This window comes from Daucus carota, chromosome 3 (assembly GCF_001625215.2).
Source record: "Daucus carota subsp. sativus chromosome 3, DH1 v3.0, whole genome shotgun sequence".
Classification (NCBI taxonomy): Eukaryota; Viridiplantae; Streptophyta; class Magnoliopsida; order Apiales; family Apiaceae; genus Daucus; species Daucus carota.
The window spans coordinates 58492667-58515686 of record NC_030383.2 but is presented as its reverse complement, the minus strand read 5'-3'; the positions used below and the strand labels follow the sequence as shown (position 1 = coordinate 58515686).

Genomic DNA, 23020 nt, shown 5'->3' with positions numbered 1-23020 from the left:
GAAGAACTGCGAATGGGACACGTGGGGGTGCGGGGGTGCGGCGGAGTACGGCGGGATACGCACGGGATACGCCACGTGGCGTATCAGTGGAGGCAGCGGGGGATACGCGGGGTGCGGGAATGGGGTGCGGGAGTGGCACGAATTGTAATTTTGAACAACTTTTTTTTTTAAATAAAAACTTAAAATAACCTGGTCAAAAGAAAAGAAAAGAGGGGTCTGAGGTCAAAATTAGATTTGTGTACGAGAGAGAACAGAGGCGGCGACTCCAGCTCAACTTCAATCATCAATCTTCAATCAAATCGACTCCAGCTCAACTTCAATCATCAATCTTCAATCAAATCAAGATCTCCAGCTCAACTATTTCGTTTGGTAAGTGTGTTTTTATATATCTACTAGTGTGTCTATAGATTCTATGTATATATAATTGCTCGTGATTTATATCTCTGGTATGGTATGATTGATTAATTGGTGATTTGGGGTTATGTAGTATACTGGTATTAGTATATATCTCTGATACGCTTTGATATTTGAATTTTAAAAGATTTGATTTGTTATATATGGAAGATTTGATTTGGTTGGTTATATTATATATGGAAGATTTGATATATATTTTGACAATGTGTTAAGCTTGAGTTATAAATGGTAAATTGCAATAATTTAGGAACTGTTATTGTCGCAAGAGAATATTTATTAATTTCAGTTGCTTGCAATCTTATTCAGTAATGGAGTTTATGTCAAACTCGGCTACAACTACAAGTACAGGAGGCTCTAATTCTGTCAGCCAACCATCACAAAGTATGCCAGTGGAAGAAAACACATTGTGGAGGCATGTTACTAAAGTTGCAGTAGCCAAAGAAAGAGGGGGAAACACTAAATTTCGATGCAATTTCTGCACTAGTTATTTATGTATTTTAGTTATCAAGACTTAAGGATGATTAATTTAGTTATTCCACTATTTTGTTCTACTTAAATGCATCTTATGTATTATATATATATATATATATATATATATATATATATATATATATATATATATATATATATATATATTATTTTTAATATTTTAATATTTGCCGTATCCACCCGTATCCGTATCCCCATATTTTGGAATTTGATGAATTCCCGTATCCCCGCACCCGCACCCCCACCCCCGCACCCGCACTCGTGCTTACTAGGTGTACAACAACCCTGGATTATGATAGTTATGATTGTGAAGAAAAATGGTGAGCTGAGAGTAGTGAAATCTGTATTTCGGAATTATAATATATACTCCCTCCGTTTCTATTTACTTTTCTCGTTTGAAATGTCGGGATTGTTCATAACATGAGACAAATTACTAATTTACGTCTAATCTATAAAACTAAATATAGTCATGAGTGATCTTGTTGGATTCGTATTCATGAGTACTTTAATACGGTGAAATTTTTATATATTAATACTAATACGAAACTAAAAATATTAATGATTAAAAGTGTGCGTTGGCAAACGTGAAAAGGACAAATGGGAAAAGTATTAAGAGACGGAGGGAGTAGCATAATGCATATGCGTGAATGACAGTATATGGTGACAGATAAATTATGTAATCCAGCAGATTATTCTTTTAACAATCTAAAACTCTTTCTTTTAAGTTAATATATGCAGCTAGAGATTTTTATAAGAATAGGAACAAAAACTTGGCATGGATAATTCCAAATCCAGCCTGGATCATCTGGAGTACCTGCACTGCACTTTACAGTATTCGTACTAAGTCAGGGTGCTGATCCTTTGGAAGCTAAGTTTCCTGAGAAACAACTAAAAGGGTATTTTATGTATTAATTTATCTACATTATTTGATTCATTAGCGGTTCTGCCCCAAGGTTGCAAAAGAATCCTTTCTTTAATCTTGATTTAATTGGGTGCTAAATCATGTTCATTCAACTCTCAACTTGTTAGACATATTCTCACTTCTTCGTTTGACTAATACTAAAATTTAATAATGATTGGTATCCTCGTACATTGAGGTAAAAATGTGATGAAATGGAATGAAAATTAACGTGTAGCTTGAAAAGGTTATTAGTGCTAAAAAAAAATTGTAGTGGAGGATGTTCACATCTTGTAGTAGGTGGCGACTCGTGTATGATTACCCCTGTTATCACTAGCACTACTATACCTAAAGGTTAAAGAAACAAATTTCACAACTCATACACCATCCTAATGAAATCCCCACGATTTTAAGCTAGCCCATGTTTAATGTGCCCAAAAACTTTACAGGCATGATTGGGTTATAATGCGGGCTGAAAACATTATAGGCAGACAAGAGAATATTAGGTCTCTTCGGTGCTGCTCACTGCACTTTCTAACTACCTGCACACGTTTTTATTTGAATTTTTAATTAGCAGTCTCACTCATTTTTATACAGTTTTTTTAGATGTCCTGTCATTTCTATACATTTAAAAAATAATAACTTTTTATAATATTGAACACTATTGCACCCACTACTTTTTTCCACCGTCTCAAATTTATTACTCTAAAATAAATAGGTTCTACCAGTTTACCTATTTTTCATCTAATTTTACTCATTTTTATATTTTTTTTTGGTATCCATGTCCCAACCAAATGTATACAAAGAATTGGGACAAAGGGAGTAATTTGCCGCAGGAAAACAGCGTCAAAGGATAAGGTAGACTAACTTACACATCCTGACTTTTCTCAGCTGGTAAAATAAGGAGAAAAAGGTTTATAGCCCAATTTTCATAAGTAATGTAAAGTGTTTTAGGATAACTAAGATTTCAAAATACTAGAGCATGTGGTCTCAAAAAGTGAAAGAAGTATAACGTTACGCAATTTAGCACAAAATCATATATATGATCAACTTCTCCGTTAATCATATCTGGAATCTTTGTCCTTATTTTAAAGTGATAGATCGAGCTAACATCTAAAATAAAGAACATGTGAAAAAATTATTAATAGTTCATAAGTTTACAAGTTAGATTATCCATTTCTCTCAAGTAAAGAGTAACCAAAATTGTGAAATATGGTATATAATGAAAGGAAATTTTAAAAATTTAATTTCAAAAAATATGATCCAAGTTGCAACACAGAAAATAAACTCTATAATTCGGTTATTTTGTAAAAATTCAATGATAATATTATGACAAATCAAAAAAATTTGCGGAAGACAAGTATGTCTTTCTATTATTTATTTACTAGTTGATAACCCGTGCCAAGCACGGGTTTAAATAAAATTTTAAAATTTGTTATTTATTAAAAAATAATGTTTTTTTAATTACATTATCATATTTTTATTATATCTAATTAAATTGTTGTTTTTAAATGATATTTAAGTTATTGCTATTTAATATAAGACTTTCTATATATTAAAAATGTGATCCAATTTTTAATTTATTTCATAAAAATATGGGTCTCTGTTTTATGGAGTCCACAAAATGAGAGTATTAGAGTCCAAAATTATTTAAAAATAATCTACTCGTTTCAATTTTAATTTTTTAGTCTATAATATTTGTAAATATCTGACAATTTGATATAATCGTTGCAATCAAAAGATAAAACAATTATTTTATAAATCACTAAACACCATATATGTTCTAAAATATAACTCATAAGTAGAATAATGATCATAATGATTGTTAATGTTGAAAGATGTTAATGATTAATTAATAATTATATATAAAATTTGAATAATTAAAGATATTATTTATGATTAAACTAAAAAGATTATGATTGGTACTAACTACGGCTTAAATGCGGACTTTATGGAACTTAACTCTAACAGTGTGTTTTATTTTAGTAAAATTACTATGTTGTTTGATGATTTTTAAATTGTGAAAATAATATTCAAGATCGCGTCTTTAATCTTGAATACAAATTCAAAATAAGTCGCAATTATTTTATTCATCTAATAGGCAAACATTATATATAATTCTAGTTAGAGTTTGTGTAGATCTAACAGTGGTGTTGTAGTTATTTAATAAACTAATATTGTAGTTTGACAAAGTAAATTAACTTTCCAAAACTAATTAGATATCAAATAGTTATTTGATAAACTAATATCGTAGTTTGACAAAGTTAATTAACTTTCCAAAACTAATTTGATATCAAATTATTTTGACTTATGTCTTGTATTTCGGTTCTTTTATTATATGTTTAAACATGGACAATGGCTTCATTCTCTTTGTTTCCACTCGTCTAAGTCAGTGTTACCACCGACTTATTTATCTTTATGGCAATATTCTGAAGAGCACTGAATGATAATAATAATTATTATTAAAAAATACATGACCAAGTTTTTTGGTATTTTAGTATCAATATTGAATCTTGTTTATTTAATTTCTGAAATATGATAAAAATTTTATAGATTTGTTTCGTAAATTAAATTGTATGAGTTTTAAAAATTGTAAAAATAATTTCGTTGACATTATTATTCTATTGGTAGGATATTATTTTATTATAAAATCTATAATAGTATAATTATTATTACTGCTGAATAAAAAAATTATATAAAGATAACAAAATTTAATTTATTTAATAAAATAAATTATTTGAGTTTTAAAATTTAAAATGAGTAGCTTTGTTGTCTATGATTTTGTTGGTGTGATAATCATTATATTACAAACATGGAAGTATTCTCATAGTTATATGATAATAATAATTATTATTATTGAAAATTATATGATGATAACCAAATTTTGGTACTTTGATATTTAGTATTTGATGATATTGATTCCGCTTATTGATAAAAACTATACATGGATATTATATTAATATCAATATGAACTCCTTATTTATTTGAACTCTGAAGCATGATAAAAGATTTACAGAGTTGTTCCGTATATTAAATTATTTGAGTTTTAAAAAATTAAAACAAATAATTTTGTTGGTAATATATTTTTATTAGTGAGATAATTATTATAATACAAAATTTTGACAAATATAGAAGTTTTTTGATAATATTAATAATTGTTAAATAAAAAATAATATGATGATAGCCAAATTATGATATGAATTTTATAGAACCGTCTCATAAGTTAAATTGTTAGCGATTTAACTGTGCGGATAGGATAAATGTTATATTAAAAAATCCTAAACACTATAGAAGTTTTTTTAATTAATATTGAGATTTTTAATAAAAAAAATCTGAATCAATATAGAAGTCTTTTCATAATTGTTTAATAATAATTATAAAATCCTAACAATGTATAATAATAACTATAAAATCCTAACTATATGAAAATATTTTCATAATTCTATAATGATTATTGTTATTAAATAAAAAATTTATATAACATTGTCCAAATCAATATTGAAGTCTTTAATACCAATAAAATTTTAATCAATATAGAAGTCTTTCAGTCTTTCATTGTCCTAATGAATATTGAAGTCTTTAATAATAAAATTCTATTCAATATAGAAGTCCTTTGATAATAGTATAATAATGATTATAAAATCCGATAATAGTATAATAATGATTATAAATCCTAATCAATATGAAAGTGACCAAATTTTGGTACTTTTGAAAATTCCTAACTATATGAAAATCTTTTCATAATTCTATAATGATTATTGTTATTAAATAAAAAATTTATATAACATTGTCCTAATCAATATTGAAGTCTTTAGCACTAATAAAATTCTAATCAATACAGAAGTCTTTGAGTCTTTCATTGTCCTAATGAATTTCTAATCAATACAGAAGTCTTTGAATCTTTCATTGTTCTAATGAATATTAAAGTCTTTAATAATAAAATTCTATTTAATACAGAAGTTTTTCGATTATTATAAATAGTATAATAATGATTATAAAATCCTAATCAATATGAAAGTGACCAAATTTTGGTATTTTTGGTACTTTTGGTACCGATGTTCCACCGAAATGTGGTTTCGCTTATTAATAAAGGTATTAATTAGGTTTTATTTCTTCTCCGTTGTAATTGTCCATTTCTCCTGTACTGTGGGAACCAAAAATTTTGAAATTTTGAATTTAACGAAACTATATAAATTTGTAATTAGTCTTTCTAAGCTCATGTCATGATGACTTCTGCTATTTGGTTTATCTTATATTTTTGAAATAAATTATTTATTTATAAAAAATTATGTTACTGTATACTTTATTTTTGAAAATATATTAAGCATATCCTAAAAATTTAATTCTAAGAAGTAGATTAAAAAATTAATATTTTTTCTTCAAAATAATTCCTTATTCACAGGATTTAATTAAGTTACCAGAAACATGCAAGACCACAGTCACGGACATGTGCGTAGGTTTTAAGCGCAATTATTATAATTAGTACGTATTTAGGCAAGCTAATGATACCCCATAGCTAATTAAAATCTATGAAAAGGAGTAGAAAAAGTAGAATGGTTGCCACTTGCTGTCGGGTCCAGAATTATTATAGTATAACAGTAACACTGAGAAATCATGCTAATATTTATGTTAATTAAGTAAATTCTGATTCAAATTGACTCATCCAATTAGGCCGTTGCCGTTGATAATAATAAATCCAGAATAAAATTTGAGCTAGTGCTCTTTTTTTGTGTGAACACGTTACCTTTTTAATGTCTAGTTGATTTTCTAAATTAGATACAATTGAAATGTACAGGAATGGTAGACCACAGTTTTGCTGGTGGGATAATGAATATTCTTCTTTCCTTCACGCCAGCTTTCATGATGTACCGGTGGCATTGAAGTGCAGTTTTTCAAGGTCAATTATTTGCATATACAGTAATTATTTTTCCATATCATATTTCAGATTCTTGCATTTTAGACTCGGGATATTGAAAATCTTATCAACAATCTTTTGTTATTATATTTGAAGAAATCAAAAGGAAAAAAAAATAATATTTTTAAATACACAGAATGATATATGTCGTGACGATTGATAGTTAACATATGTAGATATACATGAACGATGGATATCATGATGATTACAAAAATTATATTAGACAATTCGTGTGACGTCTGTCGTGACGACTGAAATATATTGACAGTCAAGATTGTCGCTTCTACCGATGTTTCTGTCATGAGTGTTATCCTTTCATTCTTTTTTTAATATGTGGACTATGATGATTATTATTATGAAAGCAATAGTCGGGAGAGACTTTTTTTATAGAAAGTTGATCCGAGAATAGTTTTATTTATTTATCGAACTCATACTATATAGAAGGATGTATATATATTGTAAATGACGGATTTGATGACAAATAAGTTATGACATAGCTTTCAGCACAATTTTGTTAGCAATTTAAAATTTTTTATTTAGATTTAATATCAAAAATTAGAGATTCTTATTGATGGAACAAAAAATTGGCATGATGATTTTTAAGTCCAGCTTGTAGGGGTGCACAGACATCCACTCAACCGCATTAACCGCGTGCACCGATCGCATCCGAAACGCATTGTGCGGATAACTGTAACATGTGGGTTGGTTGCGAATGATATTTTAAATAATCGCTTATTTGAGGTCCGGATGCGGTTTTAAATATTTAAAAATTGCAAAACCGCAACCGCAAATATATATATCTATAATCATTTATATTTTTGAAAATATATTATTATACTATATAAAATAGTAAAAATACACAAATATATTTATATAATATTAATTTTATGATATTACAAGATCCGTAAATGTATTTACAGAATTTGTTCATCTGGACGTAGATGAAGATTTGGATTGTTGAGATTCATGATTCAAGTGCTTCTGTGACTGCTCCATATATGTGCATTGATTAATTCTCATTTTCTCGTAGTTACAAAATTTCAAATCATGTATTATCTATTATGACTCACTTATTTTACTTTTGTGTAAAACTGATGATTTGGATTTAAGGTGTGTAATATTTTATAATAGTTCACATTTATTTTTCTTAGATTATTATATAATTATAATATGTGGTTGGATCGTAAACCGATCCGTATAAATCGCTAAACCGCGGTTGAAATTATGTGGTTAATCGCAACTGCAAATACGGTTGTGGCTGTAGATTTTTTGACATCGCTATTTGCGGTTTGATTCGGCTTTGACCCTAAAACCGATCCGATCGGAACGACATACACGCCTGACGTCATCTAGAGTACGTGCACTGGCCTGCACTGATTTACAGTGTGTTTACCAAGTCAGGGTGCTGATCTTTTTGAAACAAAGTTTGCTCAGAAACAACTAAAAGGTTTTTTAATGTTTGTTTTCTGTATTAATTTGACTACTCCCTACACCCCTTCACGTTTGGGGACAGCGACGCCGCACGGCCTTTAATTCTCCTGTAAAGTGTAGTTTTGTAATTTATTTTTAATTTTTTTTTTGAATTAAAGTTTGGATGTTAAATTTTATTCGGGAAAAAAAAATCTCAAAAATAAGCAACGGAATTATATTTTATAAAAATATTGAAATGTTTGTCGAGCAGTTGAAAAAACGTGTATAAAATTAGATAGGAAAAAAAGTAATTATTTGATTCATAAGTGGTTGTGCAACATGGTTGGTAGAATCAATTCCTGATTTAATTGCTTACCAAACCATGTTCATTCAACTCTAAAGTCTAAACATGTTGACAGGCATCCGTTCTTCACTTGAGTGAGTCAATTTCATTGTACTGAGAGCTAGGAGGTTGAAGGCAGAAACCGGAAATTAACTTCGATTTTCTTGGCTCAAGTAAGTAGTTATAAGTTTTTTTCAGTATGAACGCGAAATGATATGTACTCCCTCCGTCCCTCCAGTTAGTAGCTTACGTTTACTGTTTGCACGCATTTTGAGACTCCTACAAAGTATAGTTCCATAATTGTTTTTCAAAATTTTTTTTTTAAATAAAAGTTTAAATATCAAACTTTTATACAGAGAAGAAAAATTAAAAATATATTATGAAACTATACTTAAGATGAGTGTGGAAAAGCGTGCTAAAGAGTAACCTAAACAAATGAGGAGGAAGAGTATATTATAACAACAGAAATATATAGATATATAGAGAGCATGAAAATGATAGACATTGACACATTGTGGTCACCAATAATTAAAAAGGAAAAAAAAATTAATATGCCGTGACGACTAAAATATTGAAAGTCAATATCGTGGAATTTAGAGACCCTTCGTTTATAGATACTCCTATATTTCCTTTTTTTTTTTTGTGCTATGATTATGTGAGTGACCTGGAGAGCGAGATTTTTGCAGAAGGTGAGTAAATTGACGATAGCCTATTTATTTTCCGCAATCATAATATTTATAATGATGTATAAAATGATACTCTCAAGGTTTTGATGATGACACTAACAGCAAACTAATAACATGAAACTGATATGTGTCAGCATGCTATCAAAGGTTGTTTATGCGTACTAACAGTATTTCAGGATGTTAGCATGATTATAGCTGTCAGCAAGCTTACAGGAATATTTTCAAGCTATCAGCAGGCTAACAGCGTGAACAGAGAATCAATCGGATAAGGATCAAAGTTTATTTTCAAGGAGAATTAATAGGAAACGACTTTGTAAGGATTCTAATATTTATATATATCTGATATAAATATTAGAGCTCAGTTTTTATAAAGAGTTTTGTTCAAAAACGTTTTCCTAACAAATAGGAGATTTTATCTCAAAAGAATCTTATCTTTAACAAACTCCTATTTTGTTTCAAACGGGTTTTAGTTTAAATGTCTTACTGAGATGATTTCAAATGAATTTTATCTTTTACTCAGTAAACATCTATCATCCAAACGTTCACCATTCAATTCAAATTTAAACGTGAGATTGTTACCAAGATCGTTGGGAAATTTGTTGGATTATGACCGTTGGTATGATGTATATAAATTTGTGTGTGCTTTCATTTTCGGTAGAGAACAAGAAGAACGCACCAAGCTTTCTAAAATACAACTCTTTACATTGCTAAATCTTTATTGAGCTCTAGTGCTTATATTCGTATATATATCTATATTGAGAGTTCATAGTTTCGGTTGTATTACACTTATTCATTGTATTGTTCAAGGTGTAATGTTTTGTTGCTGTGTATCCAGCTTGTAAAACAAGGGAACAAGGGAACTAGTTAGCTAGGAGAATATACTTGGGAAGTATAGGTCTTGGTAGGCTTTTGGTTCGTGGTTCAGGGGTTTCAGCAGGCTGATAACAGGAACAAGGGAGAAAGGGAGTTATATTATTGAATCTTGTAATCGTTGATATTATTGATTAATAATATAATCTCTTACCAGTTGGTAGGGGACCAGGACGTAGACCATTAGGGTTAGGGGTCGAACCTGGCTAAAATTCTTGGTGTTGCTAGCATACTGCTTTACATTATTTGCATTGCATTTATCTTATTAGCAGGCTAACAGTTTACTCTGAAAATTAACAGCAGGCTGTCTTTGACAGATTAATTATTCGGTAACTTATAAAAATCGGGTATATTAGCCATAACACCTATTCACCCCCCCTCTAGGTGTGTAATTTCATAAAAATGCATCACCTAATTAAAAGTGATTATTAGCGTGTGCGCTCGTGATAGGCACCAAAAATTCTGGAAAAAAGTGGTTTGCATAAAATTGGATGGAAAATATTTAAGAGGAGGAGAATATGAAAACTATATTTTAAAAAATTTATAAATATTTTTGTCACCGGCCCTAACACTATATTATTAGCAATTTTAAAACTCTTTAATTACTTCAAATTAATGTCAAAAATTAGAAATCCTTATTAAAATGGAACAAAAAAAATGAAACGGGGTACCTAGAATACCTGCACTTCATAGTTGTACTAAGGGGCCGTTTGGGCAAGCTTAAAAGAAGTGACTTCTTGCTTAAACTAAAGAAGTGAAGCAGAAGTAAGAAGTAAATAAGTTAATAAAGTGTTTGGAAAAGAAGCAGAAGGTGTGAGAGAGAAGTTAGGATTCTCAGCTTCTTAAAAGTGCTTCTACTTCTTTATACAAACGGGTCAAGAAAAGTAGAAACCAGAAGTAGAAGCTACTTCTCATTAACAAACAGGCCCTAAATCAGGGTGCTTGCTGATTCTTTTGCAACTAGTTTCCTGACAAACAACTAAAAGTTTTTTCTAGGTTTTTTTTTGTTTATTTGACTAAATTATTTGATGTATTAGTGGTTCTGCACCAAGGTAGGTAGAATCAATTCCTGATTTAATTGCTTACCAAATCATGTTGATTCAACTCTCCACTTGTTTAACAGTCTTCACTTGACCAAGTCAATTTTATTGCACTGACAGGAGGTTCAGGCTAGAAATTGGACTTTTAACTTCTGATATTCTTGGCTCAAGATTGTAGAACATTATTTTTAGTTAAGAGGGTTACTGTTGAAATGATTATCAGTGTTTTAGTGAAGTACTATAAATAGTAATTTGATAATCAGTGCCACAGACTTTTTGGTTAAGAAGAATTTTGAGTTTTTCTAAATTTAAATAACTTTTTAATATATATTTAACATATCATTTCATTTATCTCATAATATAAGTCACGTAACAAATTCTAAAATAAGAAAGACCGAGATACGAAGACACGGCAAACAATAAATTGGCATCAAAAGTAGTTCGGACGATCGCGGGTGATTTCTTATCCGTCATAACTTCATCTTATCTTATGAAAGAAGAAAAAAACAAGTATTGTGAGATAAAAAAAATTCAAAAATAATTTTGTATTATGAGATATAGTGAATATCCTTTTATAAAAAAGAATATGAAATTTTTTGCACAAAACCATAGTGACCACCATTTTCAAAACAATGGATACTTCCTTTGTTTCAATTATATTTTCATTTAAAAAAATGACGCATATAACAAACATTTAGTTTTTATAAAAAAGATATTATATTAATAATTATATTTATTACATTGACGGAATATAATATAAGAAATATAGCTCTTACCAATAATACTTTTTCTTTTTCAAAATGGACATGGAGACCTAGTTTGAAACCGGTGGTGAATTAAACTACTGTAAAAATAGACTATCAAAATAGCAAAGCACTTATAATTTCTCCATTTTCCAAAACACTGATTATGTTTACATGCAAGGCACCGATCACATATATTCCCAAAAAGACCAAAATACAAGAAATTCATTCTAGAAACTTTAATAATACATCTCCTGGATAGACACACTATGCAATTGAAGTAGTGATGTTTTGCTTTCTTGATAAAGTTGTGTGAACATAACAGTCACCTTCACATGTCACTCCCTGTCCTCATGCATTCTTCTGTTGCACTTAAACTATCTTTTCCTCATCTACCAATTGACAAATAAATCACTTTCCCTCCATCACTCCCTCATACCCCAAATCTCATGAAATAAAAAAATTATCTTGCCAGAACTTTGTCACAAAAAATAGTCCCACCATGCCAAAAAAAATCACCCTTCTTTCATCCTTCATTTTCTTGACAATCCAAGCTTTCTGCCTAGATGATTTCATCTTCAATGGATTCAAGAAACCAGAAACCAATTTAAGCTTGAGTGGAACTGCAAGAATTGACAAACATGGCATCCTTCAGTTGACAAACAACACTGGTAGACTCATGGGCCATGCTCTTTTTCCCTCACCAATTCAGTTCAAGAACTCCGAAGATGGTCCTGTTAAGTCCTTCTCTACATGCTTTGTGTTCAACATAGTCCCTGAGTATCCAAGGCTTGGAGGCCATGGCTTGGCTTTCACTGTTGCACCATCTCAAGACTTCATCAAATCAGCTCTTCCAAGCCAGTACTTAGGCCTGCTTAATGCAACAGAAGTGGGTAATTTCTCCAACCATCTTTTTGCAGTTGAGTTTGATACAGTTCAAGACTTTGAGTTTGGTGATATAAATGATAATCATGTGGGGATCAATATCAACAGCTTAGTATCAAATAAATCAGCTAAAGCTGCTTACTTTTCTGATGATTTGGTTCAGCAAGATTTGAATCTCAAGAGTGGTAAGACTATTGTGGCTTGGATCGAATATGATTCGATTAGAAATTTAGTGAATGTTACTCTTTCACCATCTTTTTCAAAGCCCAGATTGCCAATTTTATCTTATAAGTTGGATCTTTCTCCAATTTTTCAGAAGAGTATGTATATTGGTTTTTCATCATCCACTGGTTTGCTTGCAAGTTCTCACTATGTTTTAGGATGGAGTTTCAAAACTAATGGAGATGCAAAGGTTTTGAATTTCAAGTCCTTGCCCTCACTTTCTGGTCACAAGAAGAGAAGCCCAGTTTTTAAGATTCTTGTCTCTGTACTTTCAGTGTTGGTTGTATTAGGTTCAGTTTTCTTGGTACTTTATGCTTTAAGAAAGTATAAGAACAGAGATATAATTGAAGAGTGGGAGCTTGAAGTTGGGCCTCATAGATTTTCATATCAAGAATTGAAGAAAGCTACTAAAGGGTTTAAAGAAAGTGAGTTACTTGGTGCTGGTGGATTTGGTAAAGTTTACAAAGGTATACTTCCTTCTTCGAAATTGGAAGTGGCTGTGAAGAGGATTTCGAATGAATCAAAGCAAGGTCTTCGCGAATTTGTGTCTGAAATAACTACAATTGGTAAGCTCCGGCATAGGAATTTAGTGCAATTACAAGGATGGTGTCGTCTTCGCGGTGATTTACTGCTTGTTTATGATTATATGCCTAATGCAAGTTTGGATAGATTCTTGTTTGAGAAGCCTATAGCAGTGCTAAGCTGGGAGCAGAGATTTAATATAATTAAAGGTGTCGCGTCCGGGCTATTCTATTTACATGAAGGGTATGAGCAGATTGTGATACACAGAGACATTAAGGCTAGTAATGTGTTGCTTGATGGTGATTTGAATGGCAGAGTTGGTGATTTTGGAATGGCAAAGCTATACGAGCACGGGGAGAATCCTACCACCACGCGTGTTGTGGGGACTTTGGGGTACCTTGCACCTGAGCTCCCTCGGACAGGAAGGGCCACAACAAGTTCTGATGTGTTTGCATTTGGTACATTGTTGCTGGAAGTTGTTTGTGGAAGAAGGCCTATCGAGAACAGGGCACCTCCTGAGGAATTTGTGTTGGTAGATTGGGTCTGGGATAAGTGGATACAAGGTAAGCCTTTTGATGTTGTGGATAAAAAGCTTGAGGGTGAGTTTGATGAGAATGAGGTAGTGGTAGTGTTGAAATTAGGACTAATGTGCTCGAATCATGTCGCGAAGTCCAGGCCTAGTATGAGGCAGGTTGTGAGGTACTTGGAAGGCGAGGTTGGGTTACCGGGAATGGTGAGACCACCCGGGGGGTGCTACGGTGATGGAAAGGGTGGCGGAGAAGGGTTCGATGACTATATCAATTCATTTGCATCATCTTCTTTCGATAAGGGGAGTTTATATTCTGAAGGAGCTCAAGCAGATGGTGATCTTAGTTTTGTTTCTGTTTCTGCTTCACCAATGTCATTGCTACTCCCTCCGTCCCTATTTATGTGTCCACTTTGGAAGTAAAAACTTGTCCTTATTTATCTGTCCATTTATACTTTCAAAACTAATTTAATGATAGTTTTTCAAATATATCTCCAAAATTTCAATTTTCAAGACTTGACTTATTTAAAACTTGGTTGAATTCATGTTTTCAAGACATAAAGTAGGGGTATTCCACCATTTTCAAGATATTAATTACAGGTATTGAATGAAAAAGTTTATACAATCAACTATTCCTTGGTATGTGTTTTTTTATCCAAAATGGACAGATAAAAAGGGACGGAGGGAGTATATAAGAAAGGGGAAGCAAGGTAGTTTACTAGTTTAGTGAAATAATGGTGTGGCGATTCTCAAGGGGTTTATCAACTTGGAAGTTACCTCAAGGCTCAGTTTGTTGAGGGATTACATTTTGTGCCTCTGGATGTATGTATTAGTCTTAAACTTCACAAATATTACTGGATATGAATATAAGGATTGTTTGTTTGGGTGTTAGAATATATTTGTAACAAGTATGGTCGTAGAAATCATGAATTAGAACTAATCAGTCGACTTACCGATTCATGATTTATTGAAAATTTTCTTATAAAATTGAGGATTTCTGATCAATGAAAATTTAATCAATAAATCGATAATATATATTTTAAAATTAATCTAAAATTTATCGAAGATTTTTCAATAAATCAGGATCTTTTAAAACACCAATTGCAAGTATTAGCTGGCTAACAGAAACTAACAATTGACATGTGAAAAAATATAAGCCTTGGCAATTTGGTTTGGCATACATATCCTTGCACCCTGTTTTGGTAAGAGAGCCAATGTTTTATCCAAGATCCAACCAATGAAGTCGTGTTTGTTGTAGAAAATTACAAAGGGGGGTGGTTGAGTGTTGGAATTTGTGCAGCTAAGTTCTTCTGTAGTAACCCGGAAAAAGATCAGATCATTTCTATTCTTGGTCAAATCGTAGTCTTTTTATTCAGACGAGCTCTGAAACAGCAAAACTACGCGCGAAAGGGGATGTACCTATTAGAATTAGACTAATCTTCTTCACTTATTCCCTTGTCTCAATTTAATCGCTTGATTTGATTTTTACACATAAATTAAGAATTTTTTTTTTACTCTTACTTGAATTGAATTATTTTTTATTTTTGGAAGCAGAATTAGTATGAGACCAAGCCGCTAAATAACGGGGACATCTTCAAAATAAATTTTTAGGATCATATTTTTCTTTTAAATATACTCCTTCGGTCCCGCTAGGAAGAAGTTATAATCATCTGCGAAAATTATAATAATTTATTTGATATTGTATTTTGCCGGTTTACTTGCTATGACCTTAATTCTTTAGATAATACTCGCTACAAGCCTATGATTTAAAAGAAAGAGTCGACTAATTTTGAAATTATGATTTATGAATTAACGTGATAATAATATAATAAAAATAAAAATAATTTAAATAATTTATGATCTATTAAACTTTTATAAGAAAATTTTAAAAATTAAGTCATAGAAAAAATATCACAAACTAATTTTCAATTTCAAGTCGCTTTTTAGCTTACTTCTTAGCTTACTTGACTTCAAATTATTTCTAATTTTGTTGTATAAAAAATAATTTCAACTTAAACTGACTTAAACTTAAACCTACACAAACACACTCACGGTCATTAACTCAGTGATAGGGCCTGTTTGGATGGTGGAAGCAGAAGCTGCTTCCGGCTTCTGCTTTTCTTGACCTGTTTGTGTAAATAAGTAGAAGTACTTTTAAAAAGCTAAGAATACTAGCTTTTCTCTCAGAGTTTCTACTTCTTTTCCAAACACTTTATTCACTTATTTACTTCTCACTTCTACTCCACTTCTTTAATTTAATCAAGAAGTCACTTTTTTTAAGCTAATCCAAACGGCCCCATAAAATATTCTACTACTGTAGTTTCTTGACATCGTGGAGATAAATTATACGGGCCTATGAAGCCCATGTTTTAGTAGAGATACTCCCATCAGTTTTATGAATTTCAGCCCAGGGCTTGTGTTCTTTACAAGTTGATGAAATGCAAATCTACTTTACCCTCGACAATTCTTCAATTAATTAAATCATAGATTAATTTATAGTTTGTAGCTGAATATAATACACACTACATTCTAAAAAAACAAAGAAGCTACATATACCAAAATGTTTGGTATCATTTTTCTGATTGAGAAAATAATAATATAAACATCTAAAATTAAAATACGAAATATTTTTAATTCAATCAAACATAATAAAATTCGAAGAATGAAATCTTATTTTTAAGGATGGACGTTCTCTCCTCCCGGTCGATATTTTTCGGGTACGATGCCGGCATAGAGAATAATTTTATAAGAAATTCGGCAATCAGACATGTCAGAGGATTAAAGTCTTCCCACCTCGAAATTCGCTTGTGCTCAAATACAATATTAATATTATATTTATATATTTTTATTATATAAAATATTAATGATAAATATATTATATTTGTATAATTGTATATCCAAAATCATATATTATTTCAAAATAATATTATCTTCAGAATAAAACTAAATATTAAAATATATTTTTATTTTATAACAAATATTACAAGTCAAATGTGTATCCCTTATTATGGCTAAAAATGGTTGGCTAAATTGGACATGTAGGATATTATGTAAAATTTGTCGTAGCTGTAAGCCATTTTGTTTTGATAGTACTGACTATATTGGTTGGCTATATTTCAAAAATCGTAAGTTATTAAATCTTTCAAGTTGTTATAAATAGAATGTATATTATCGTATGGTAATAAATGATATGAAGTCTTGCTACAGATATTGCTACAGGCCTACAGTGGTTGGCCAAATATAGCCAACATCAATTAGTTGGCTATATTTTTAAACAAGGGTTATGTGCAAGGGTTATGTGTGGTTGGAGTGGAGCAAATTTCACACATTATTTATAATTTTTATTTACGATATAATTTAATAATTTAATGAATTTTAGCTAGAAGTTTTGATGAGTTGGAAATATTCTTATCATATTTATTTTTTGAAATACAATATTCTACGAACTTACTTAGCGGGAATCACCGATTCCTACCTGAGATGGGAAATGAGGTGCAGAAGAATAGTCGTGGGAAATGACTAATGAGTAGTAAAAAGTAAAAAGAATAGAGTACCCGCGTAACCCGCCGCTTAGAGGTTGGAGTCGGTTCGGCGATATTCTCAGATTCAGGGATTAAAAACGTCCCGACCCCAAGTGACCAGCCTATGTGTGACGATTTATATAATAATATTATTTTTCGGAAAAATAATTATTAATCGACGTCCTAGCAGCATCAAAAATCCACAATTCTGAATTGTAATGTTAGCTCTACTTGACGGGACACACAGAAAACGAAACGAGGGTTTGGGAGCCACCTTAATCTTACTTTTCCAAGATACATGACAATTGACATACATCTACATATCTACTCCCATCAGCGTCGCAGGTTACTTGCCACGAACATTAGGGCATAACGAAAGAGAAGTCTCGCCAATGACTACGAGGCACGGGAACAGGACAACGACTCTATGGTCAAGAGCTGTTAAAAGTCGACGTCACAATTGAACGATTATCATGCATTGCTGGGAAGGTTCGATCAAAAAATAAAGAGATTTACATACCGATACCCCTATTCTGAACGGTATATATATATCGTATATTTTGGTTTGATTTATTCTTTGTAAGTGTCGATTTTCCTTGAGATGTGGGCAACAATATGTTAGATATTTCGAATTGATTTTTTTAAAAGATTATCGATAATGACATGGTGAAGAGCAATGTCACATATCAAAAATAATTTTTCAGAAATTTGTCAAAGAACTAATTTAAGATTCGTCATTATTCGCGTGACTTGCGATGTTCTAGATATGCTGGTTTGTGTGGAAAAATCACAGGAGAGTCTCGAGGGTTTGAATTTTATACCAACATCTAATGAGCGAATGAACAAAAAAGAACATACAGAGACCACAAACCTGCGGCAGCCGGCAGGTATAATTGGTAGAAGTCTAGCAACGGCACTAGCTAATTAGTAGCTATCTTATGCAATTATGCTAAGGCTTGCATGGATTCTTCAAATTAACTAAAAAAGTAGGAAAAGGGAGAATAATAACGAAATCAATTGATGTTTAATATATAAAATAAGTATAATAATTGATGAAACGAAGTGGCATAATAATTTTTATGTTAGAAAAGTATGCTATATTTGATAAAATTCTGAAGTGTGAAAAAAGTGTAAGAAAATGACGGAGAGTGAAGGAGTAATATATATTCACACACATGGATGTGAACTTGCATGTTTTAATTCCCACATACTAAAAAAAACATCTTTCTATAACCATGTTTCCTGAACTTGCATTCCTGCTAATTCACTTTATGTGTACATTAGTTTCATCTGATCAACAATTTGGATTCACTTTCAATGGCTTCGGACCCAAAGACATCAGCCTTGACGGTGCAGCAATTCGCGCACCCAACGGTCTCTTAAAGCTAACAAATTCTACTTCTCAACAAGGCCAGGCCTTTTACTCCAACCAAGTCAGATTCAGAAACAAGCAGTCGGCAAAAAGTGGTACTAATGCTTCTTCGGTTTCTTCGTTCTCTACAACTTTTGTGTTTGCAATAGTCCCTGAAGTGTACCGATTGAGCGCTCACGGCATACTTTTTGTTGTCACACCAACAAAAAGCCTCTCCAGAGCTCCTCCGTTTGAGTATTTTGGTGTTTTTAATCCCACCAACAAGACCAATGCCACTGATCATGTTTTCGCGGTGGAGTTGGATACGATTCAAAACAATCAATTCGGAGATTTAAATTATGACCATGTTGGAATTGATATCAATAGCATAAATTCAACTATCTCTGAGCAAGCAGGCTATTTTGATGATGCAAATAAGTTTCAGAATTTGTCACTCTTTAGTGGACAAATAATGCAACTATGGGTGGAATATAGTGGCTTGGAGAAGCAGATTAATGTCACATTAGCTCCTGTAGGGATACGAAAGCCAAAGAGGCCACTCTTGTCTTTGAGTTATGATCTTGATCCAGTTATCAATGAAGAAATGTACGTGGGCTTCTCTTCCACCACGGGCACAATAATTTTTACATCTCATTATGTTCTTGGATGGAGCTTTATGGTGAATGGCAGAGCTGAGGAGCTTGATCTTTCGAAACTCCCCAGACTTCCTCGAATTGGGCCCAAGAAGAAGTCAAGTTTTCTGACAATTTGGTTACCATTGATTCTGGCAATTATGATGTTAGTGACATTTTCTGCCGTGTTTTATTATGTGAGGAGGAAAAGGAAATTTGCAGAAGTTCTTGAAGATTGGGAACTTGAATATGGGCCTCATAGATTTAAGTACAAGGATCTTTATGTGGCTACTAAAGGGTTTAAAGATAAGGAGCTGTTGGGGATTGGAGGTTTTGGTAGGGTGTACAGAGGGGTTCTTCCGATATCTGAAATAGAAGTTGCAGTTAAAAGAATTTCCCATGAATCAAGACAAGGGATGAGAGAATTCATTGCTGAAATTGTAAGCATGGGCAGGCTTAGACACCGGAATATAGTCCAGCTCTTGGGTTATTGTCGTCGAAGAGGTGAATTACTCTTAGTGTATGACTATATGCCTAACGGTAGTTTGGACAGGCTACTTCATAACAACCCTGAGATTAGTCTGAATTGGATGCAAAGATTTCGAGTCATCAAAGGTGTGGCAGCAGGACTTAAGTATCTACATCAAGACTGGGAGCAAGTGGTGATTCACAGAGATATCAAAGCTAGTAATGTGCTGCTAGATAGTGAAATGAACGGAAGACTAGGAGATTTTGGGCTAGCAAGACTGTATGATCATGGAACAGACACTCAAACTACTCATATTGTCGGAACAATTGGATACCTAGCCCCTGAACACGCCAGAACCGGGAAGGCCACAACTAGCACTGATGTCTACTCTTTTGGGGCATTTTTACTAGAGGTTGTTTGTGGTCGACGTCCCCTAGACGTACAAGAAGAAATACTTTTGGTGGACAAGGTTGGCTCTTTATGGAACAAACGTGAAATAATTCGGGCTGTTGATCATAATTTGGGGGTAGATTATGTTGCAGAGGAAGTGGAGTTGGTGTTGAAGCTTGGCTTGTTGTGCTCAAGTATTGACCCTAATCTCAGGCCAAGTATGGAGCAAGTTGTGCACTACTTACATGGTTACGAAAGTTTGCCAGAGCTATCTTATTTTGACAGTATTTCTCAGTCTGAAATCGCGTACAAAAGTGACAGAGGATTCAGTAATTTCACCACATCATCTCATCCGTCATCTGCTGTCGAATCATTTCTCAGCAGCGGTAGATGAACAATATATAAGACATCGCACTAGTTCATCTTGTCTGAGTAACAGTCTTTTACAGAGTGAATGAAATTAGCAAAAAGATGTACACTTTACTCTGATTTTATAAAGTTGTTCTTATGATATCTTGAGATCTCAATCCTCTGGTGACATGTTTCTTGTTTTAATTATATTCAAGAACTACTTAAAAGGTTTAATAACGAATTGTTAAAAGAAAATTGCTTATGATAACATAAATTAGAAGTAAAGCTTGCAATTTTAATATCTTCAAGAAGACAAGAACTACTTAAAAGGTTTAATAACGTTAGGACTTGAAAAATAAAATGTAATACCGTTATTCGAAATTCAGTCAGGCTTATAGTCTAAGTGGCATGATAGAATCCTGTAATATACGTGAACCAATGCATCAGCTTGTGACGGGAGATCTTACAGCTCAGTGAGTCTATGTGGTGGAAATTGCAGCCGATAATTGAGGGTTTGAAATTTCAATGCAAAATCTGTGGCAGCTGTTAGCAGAAGACTAGCCAGGGACCAGCTTGTCGTCTCTGTAACTTGGTGAAGGGTTGCATAGACTCCTTAACTTCATTAATTAGTAGAAATATATAACACATGCATGAGGCTCCTTCATGCTAAAAGCCAAGACAAGTAGACAACCATGTTAACTAAACTTGCATTTTTGCTGCTACAATATTTTCTGTGTGCAATAATTTTAGCTGATCAAGAATTTGGATTCAATTTCAATGGCTTCCAATCCGAAAACATTAGCCTAATGGTGTAGCCATTGCACCAAACGGCCGTTTTAAAAAAATATATATATCGATCTGACATGTTGAAAATCGTAGGACAAAATTATAAAATTGGTTGATCTGATTGATTTGAATTCAAAACTAAATATTATTTATTATTTTCTCATCAACTAAATATGATATGCTTTTTTCAAGATTTTTGTTAAAGAACTAATTTAAGATTCTTCACTATTATTGTGACTTTAAATGTTTTGTTATACTAGTTGAGCTGGCCTGTGTGGTTGAAATTACAGCAGATATTAAAGGGTTTGAATTTTATATAATTGTATTTTCCAAGTCATTTGACTATTAACACATAATTTTAGTTGATTAGATGTACTTGTTAACAATATTCAAAATGAGAATTTTAAAAATTTCTAATTATATAATATATATACAAATCTCTGTGTACAGAGGACATGCATGTGTTATGTGATAGTTTTCTTAAAGCTTATAGGTTTATAATTTTAGATGAAAGATATGAAGAAAGAAAGTGAGATTTGAGAGAAAAGTCTGCTTCTCTTTTATTCATTAAAACTCAAGATTACAAGTTCAGAGAGTAGAGCTAAGACAAATATATATATTGGATGCACTGCTTCCTGAATTCCACAACTCTAACAACCTCAGTACTCTTGGTCCCCACTAGTATCAGAAATTTGTTTTGCCTCTCCAGTTGTATATGGCCAGCTGTCTTCCTTGATTCTTGTCTTGTCTGAGTTCATATTTGATCTCATATTGCTAACATCCCCCCTCAAGGTAGGAGTTGGAAAGAAATTGACAACTCCTATCTTGGATAAAAGATAGTACAAGTGTTGAGATGCAAGAGCCTTAGTTAACAGATCTGCTGGTTGTTGCAGAGTTGGAAGATAAGCAGTAGTAATAACTCCCTGTTGCAGCTTCTCCCGAACCAGATGACAATCTATTTCAATATGTTTTGTCCTCTCATGAAAGACAGGGTTGGAAGCTATGTGTAGCGCCGACTGATTGTCACAATATAGAGTAGCTGGACCTATATTGTGAATATGTAACTCTGAAAGTAAAGCAAGTAACCATGTGATTTCACAAGAGGTATCAGCCATGGCTCTATATTCAGCCTCTGCTGAAGATCTCGAGACTGTAGACTGCTTCTTGCTCTTCCAGGCAATCAAGGAATCTCCAAGAGTTATGCAAAAACCAGTTATAGACCTTCTTGTAATTTGACATGCTCCCCAATCAGCATCACAATAGGCATTCAGTTTAAAGGTAGAGTTTGCTGATAGAATAATACCTTGACCACATGTACCTTTGAGGTATTTGAGTAGTTTGACGGCAGCTTGGTAATGACACTCTTTAGGATTAGACATAAACTGAGCCAGAGTATTAACAGTATATGTAATATCCGGCCTGGTGATGGTCAAATAGATGAGCCTTCCTATTATTCTTCTATACAATGAGACATTTGGAATATCCGGCTGACTTTGAGTATCACTGAGAAGGCTATGATTTTGTTCAATTGGGATTATTGAGGATTTGCAATCACTA

At 32.3% G+C, this 23020-nt stretch overlaps 2 protein-coding genes and 1 long non-coding RNA gene across 3 annotated transcripts; all 3 read left to right on the top strand.

Annotated features, from left to right (window-relative positions):
* Positions 1-229: 229 nt before the first annotated feature.
* LOC135151610 (uncharacterized) lies at positions 230-947 on the top strand. Its single transcript, XR_010290271.1, has 2 exons — positions 230-369; positions 721-947. It is a non-coding gene; the product is annotated as an uncharacterized LOC135151610 (long non-coding RNA).
* An 11183-nt stretch (positions 948-12130) lies between these two features.
* LOC108210482 (L-type lectin-domain containing receptor kinase S.4-like) lies at positions 12131-14853 on the top strand. Its single transcript, XM_064089700.1, has one exon. It carries the CDS (start codon positions 12311-12313, stop codon positions 14384-14386), a length of 2076 nt encoding a protein of 691 aa, XP_063945770.1. The 5' UTR covers positions 12131-12310; the 3' UTR covers positions 14387-14853.
* Positions 14854-18634: 3781 nt separating this feature from the next.
* Positions 18635-20839, top strand: LOC108214511 (L-type lectin-domain containing receptor kinase IV.1-like). The gene has a single exon (XM_017386531.2). It carries the CDS (start codon positions 18720-18722, stop codon positions 20718-20720), a length of 2001 nt encoding a protein of 666 aa, XP_017242020.1. The 5' UTR covers positions 18635-18719; the 3' UTR covers positions 20721-20839.
* Positions 20840-23020: the final 2181 nt, after the last annotated feature.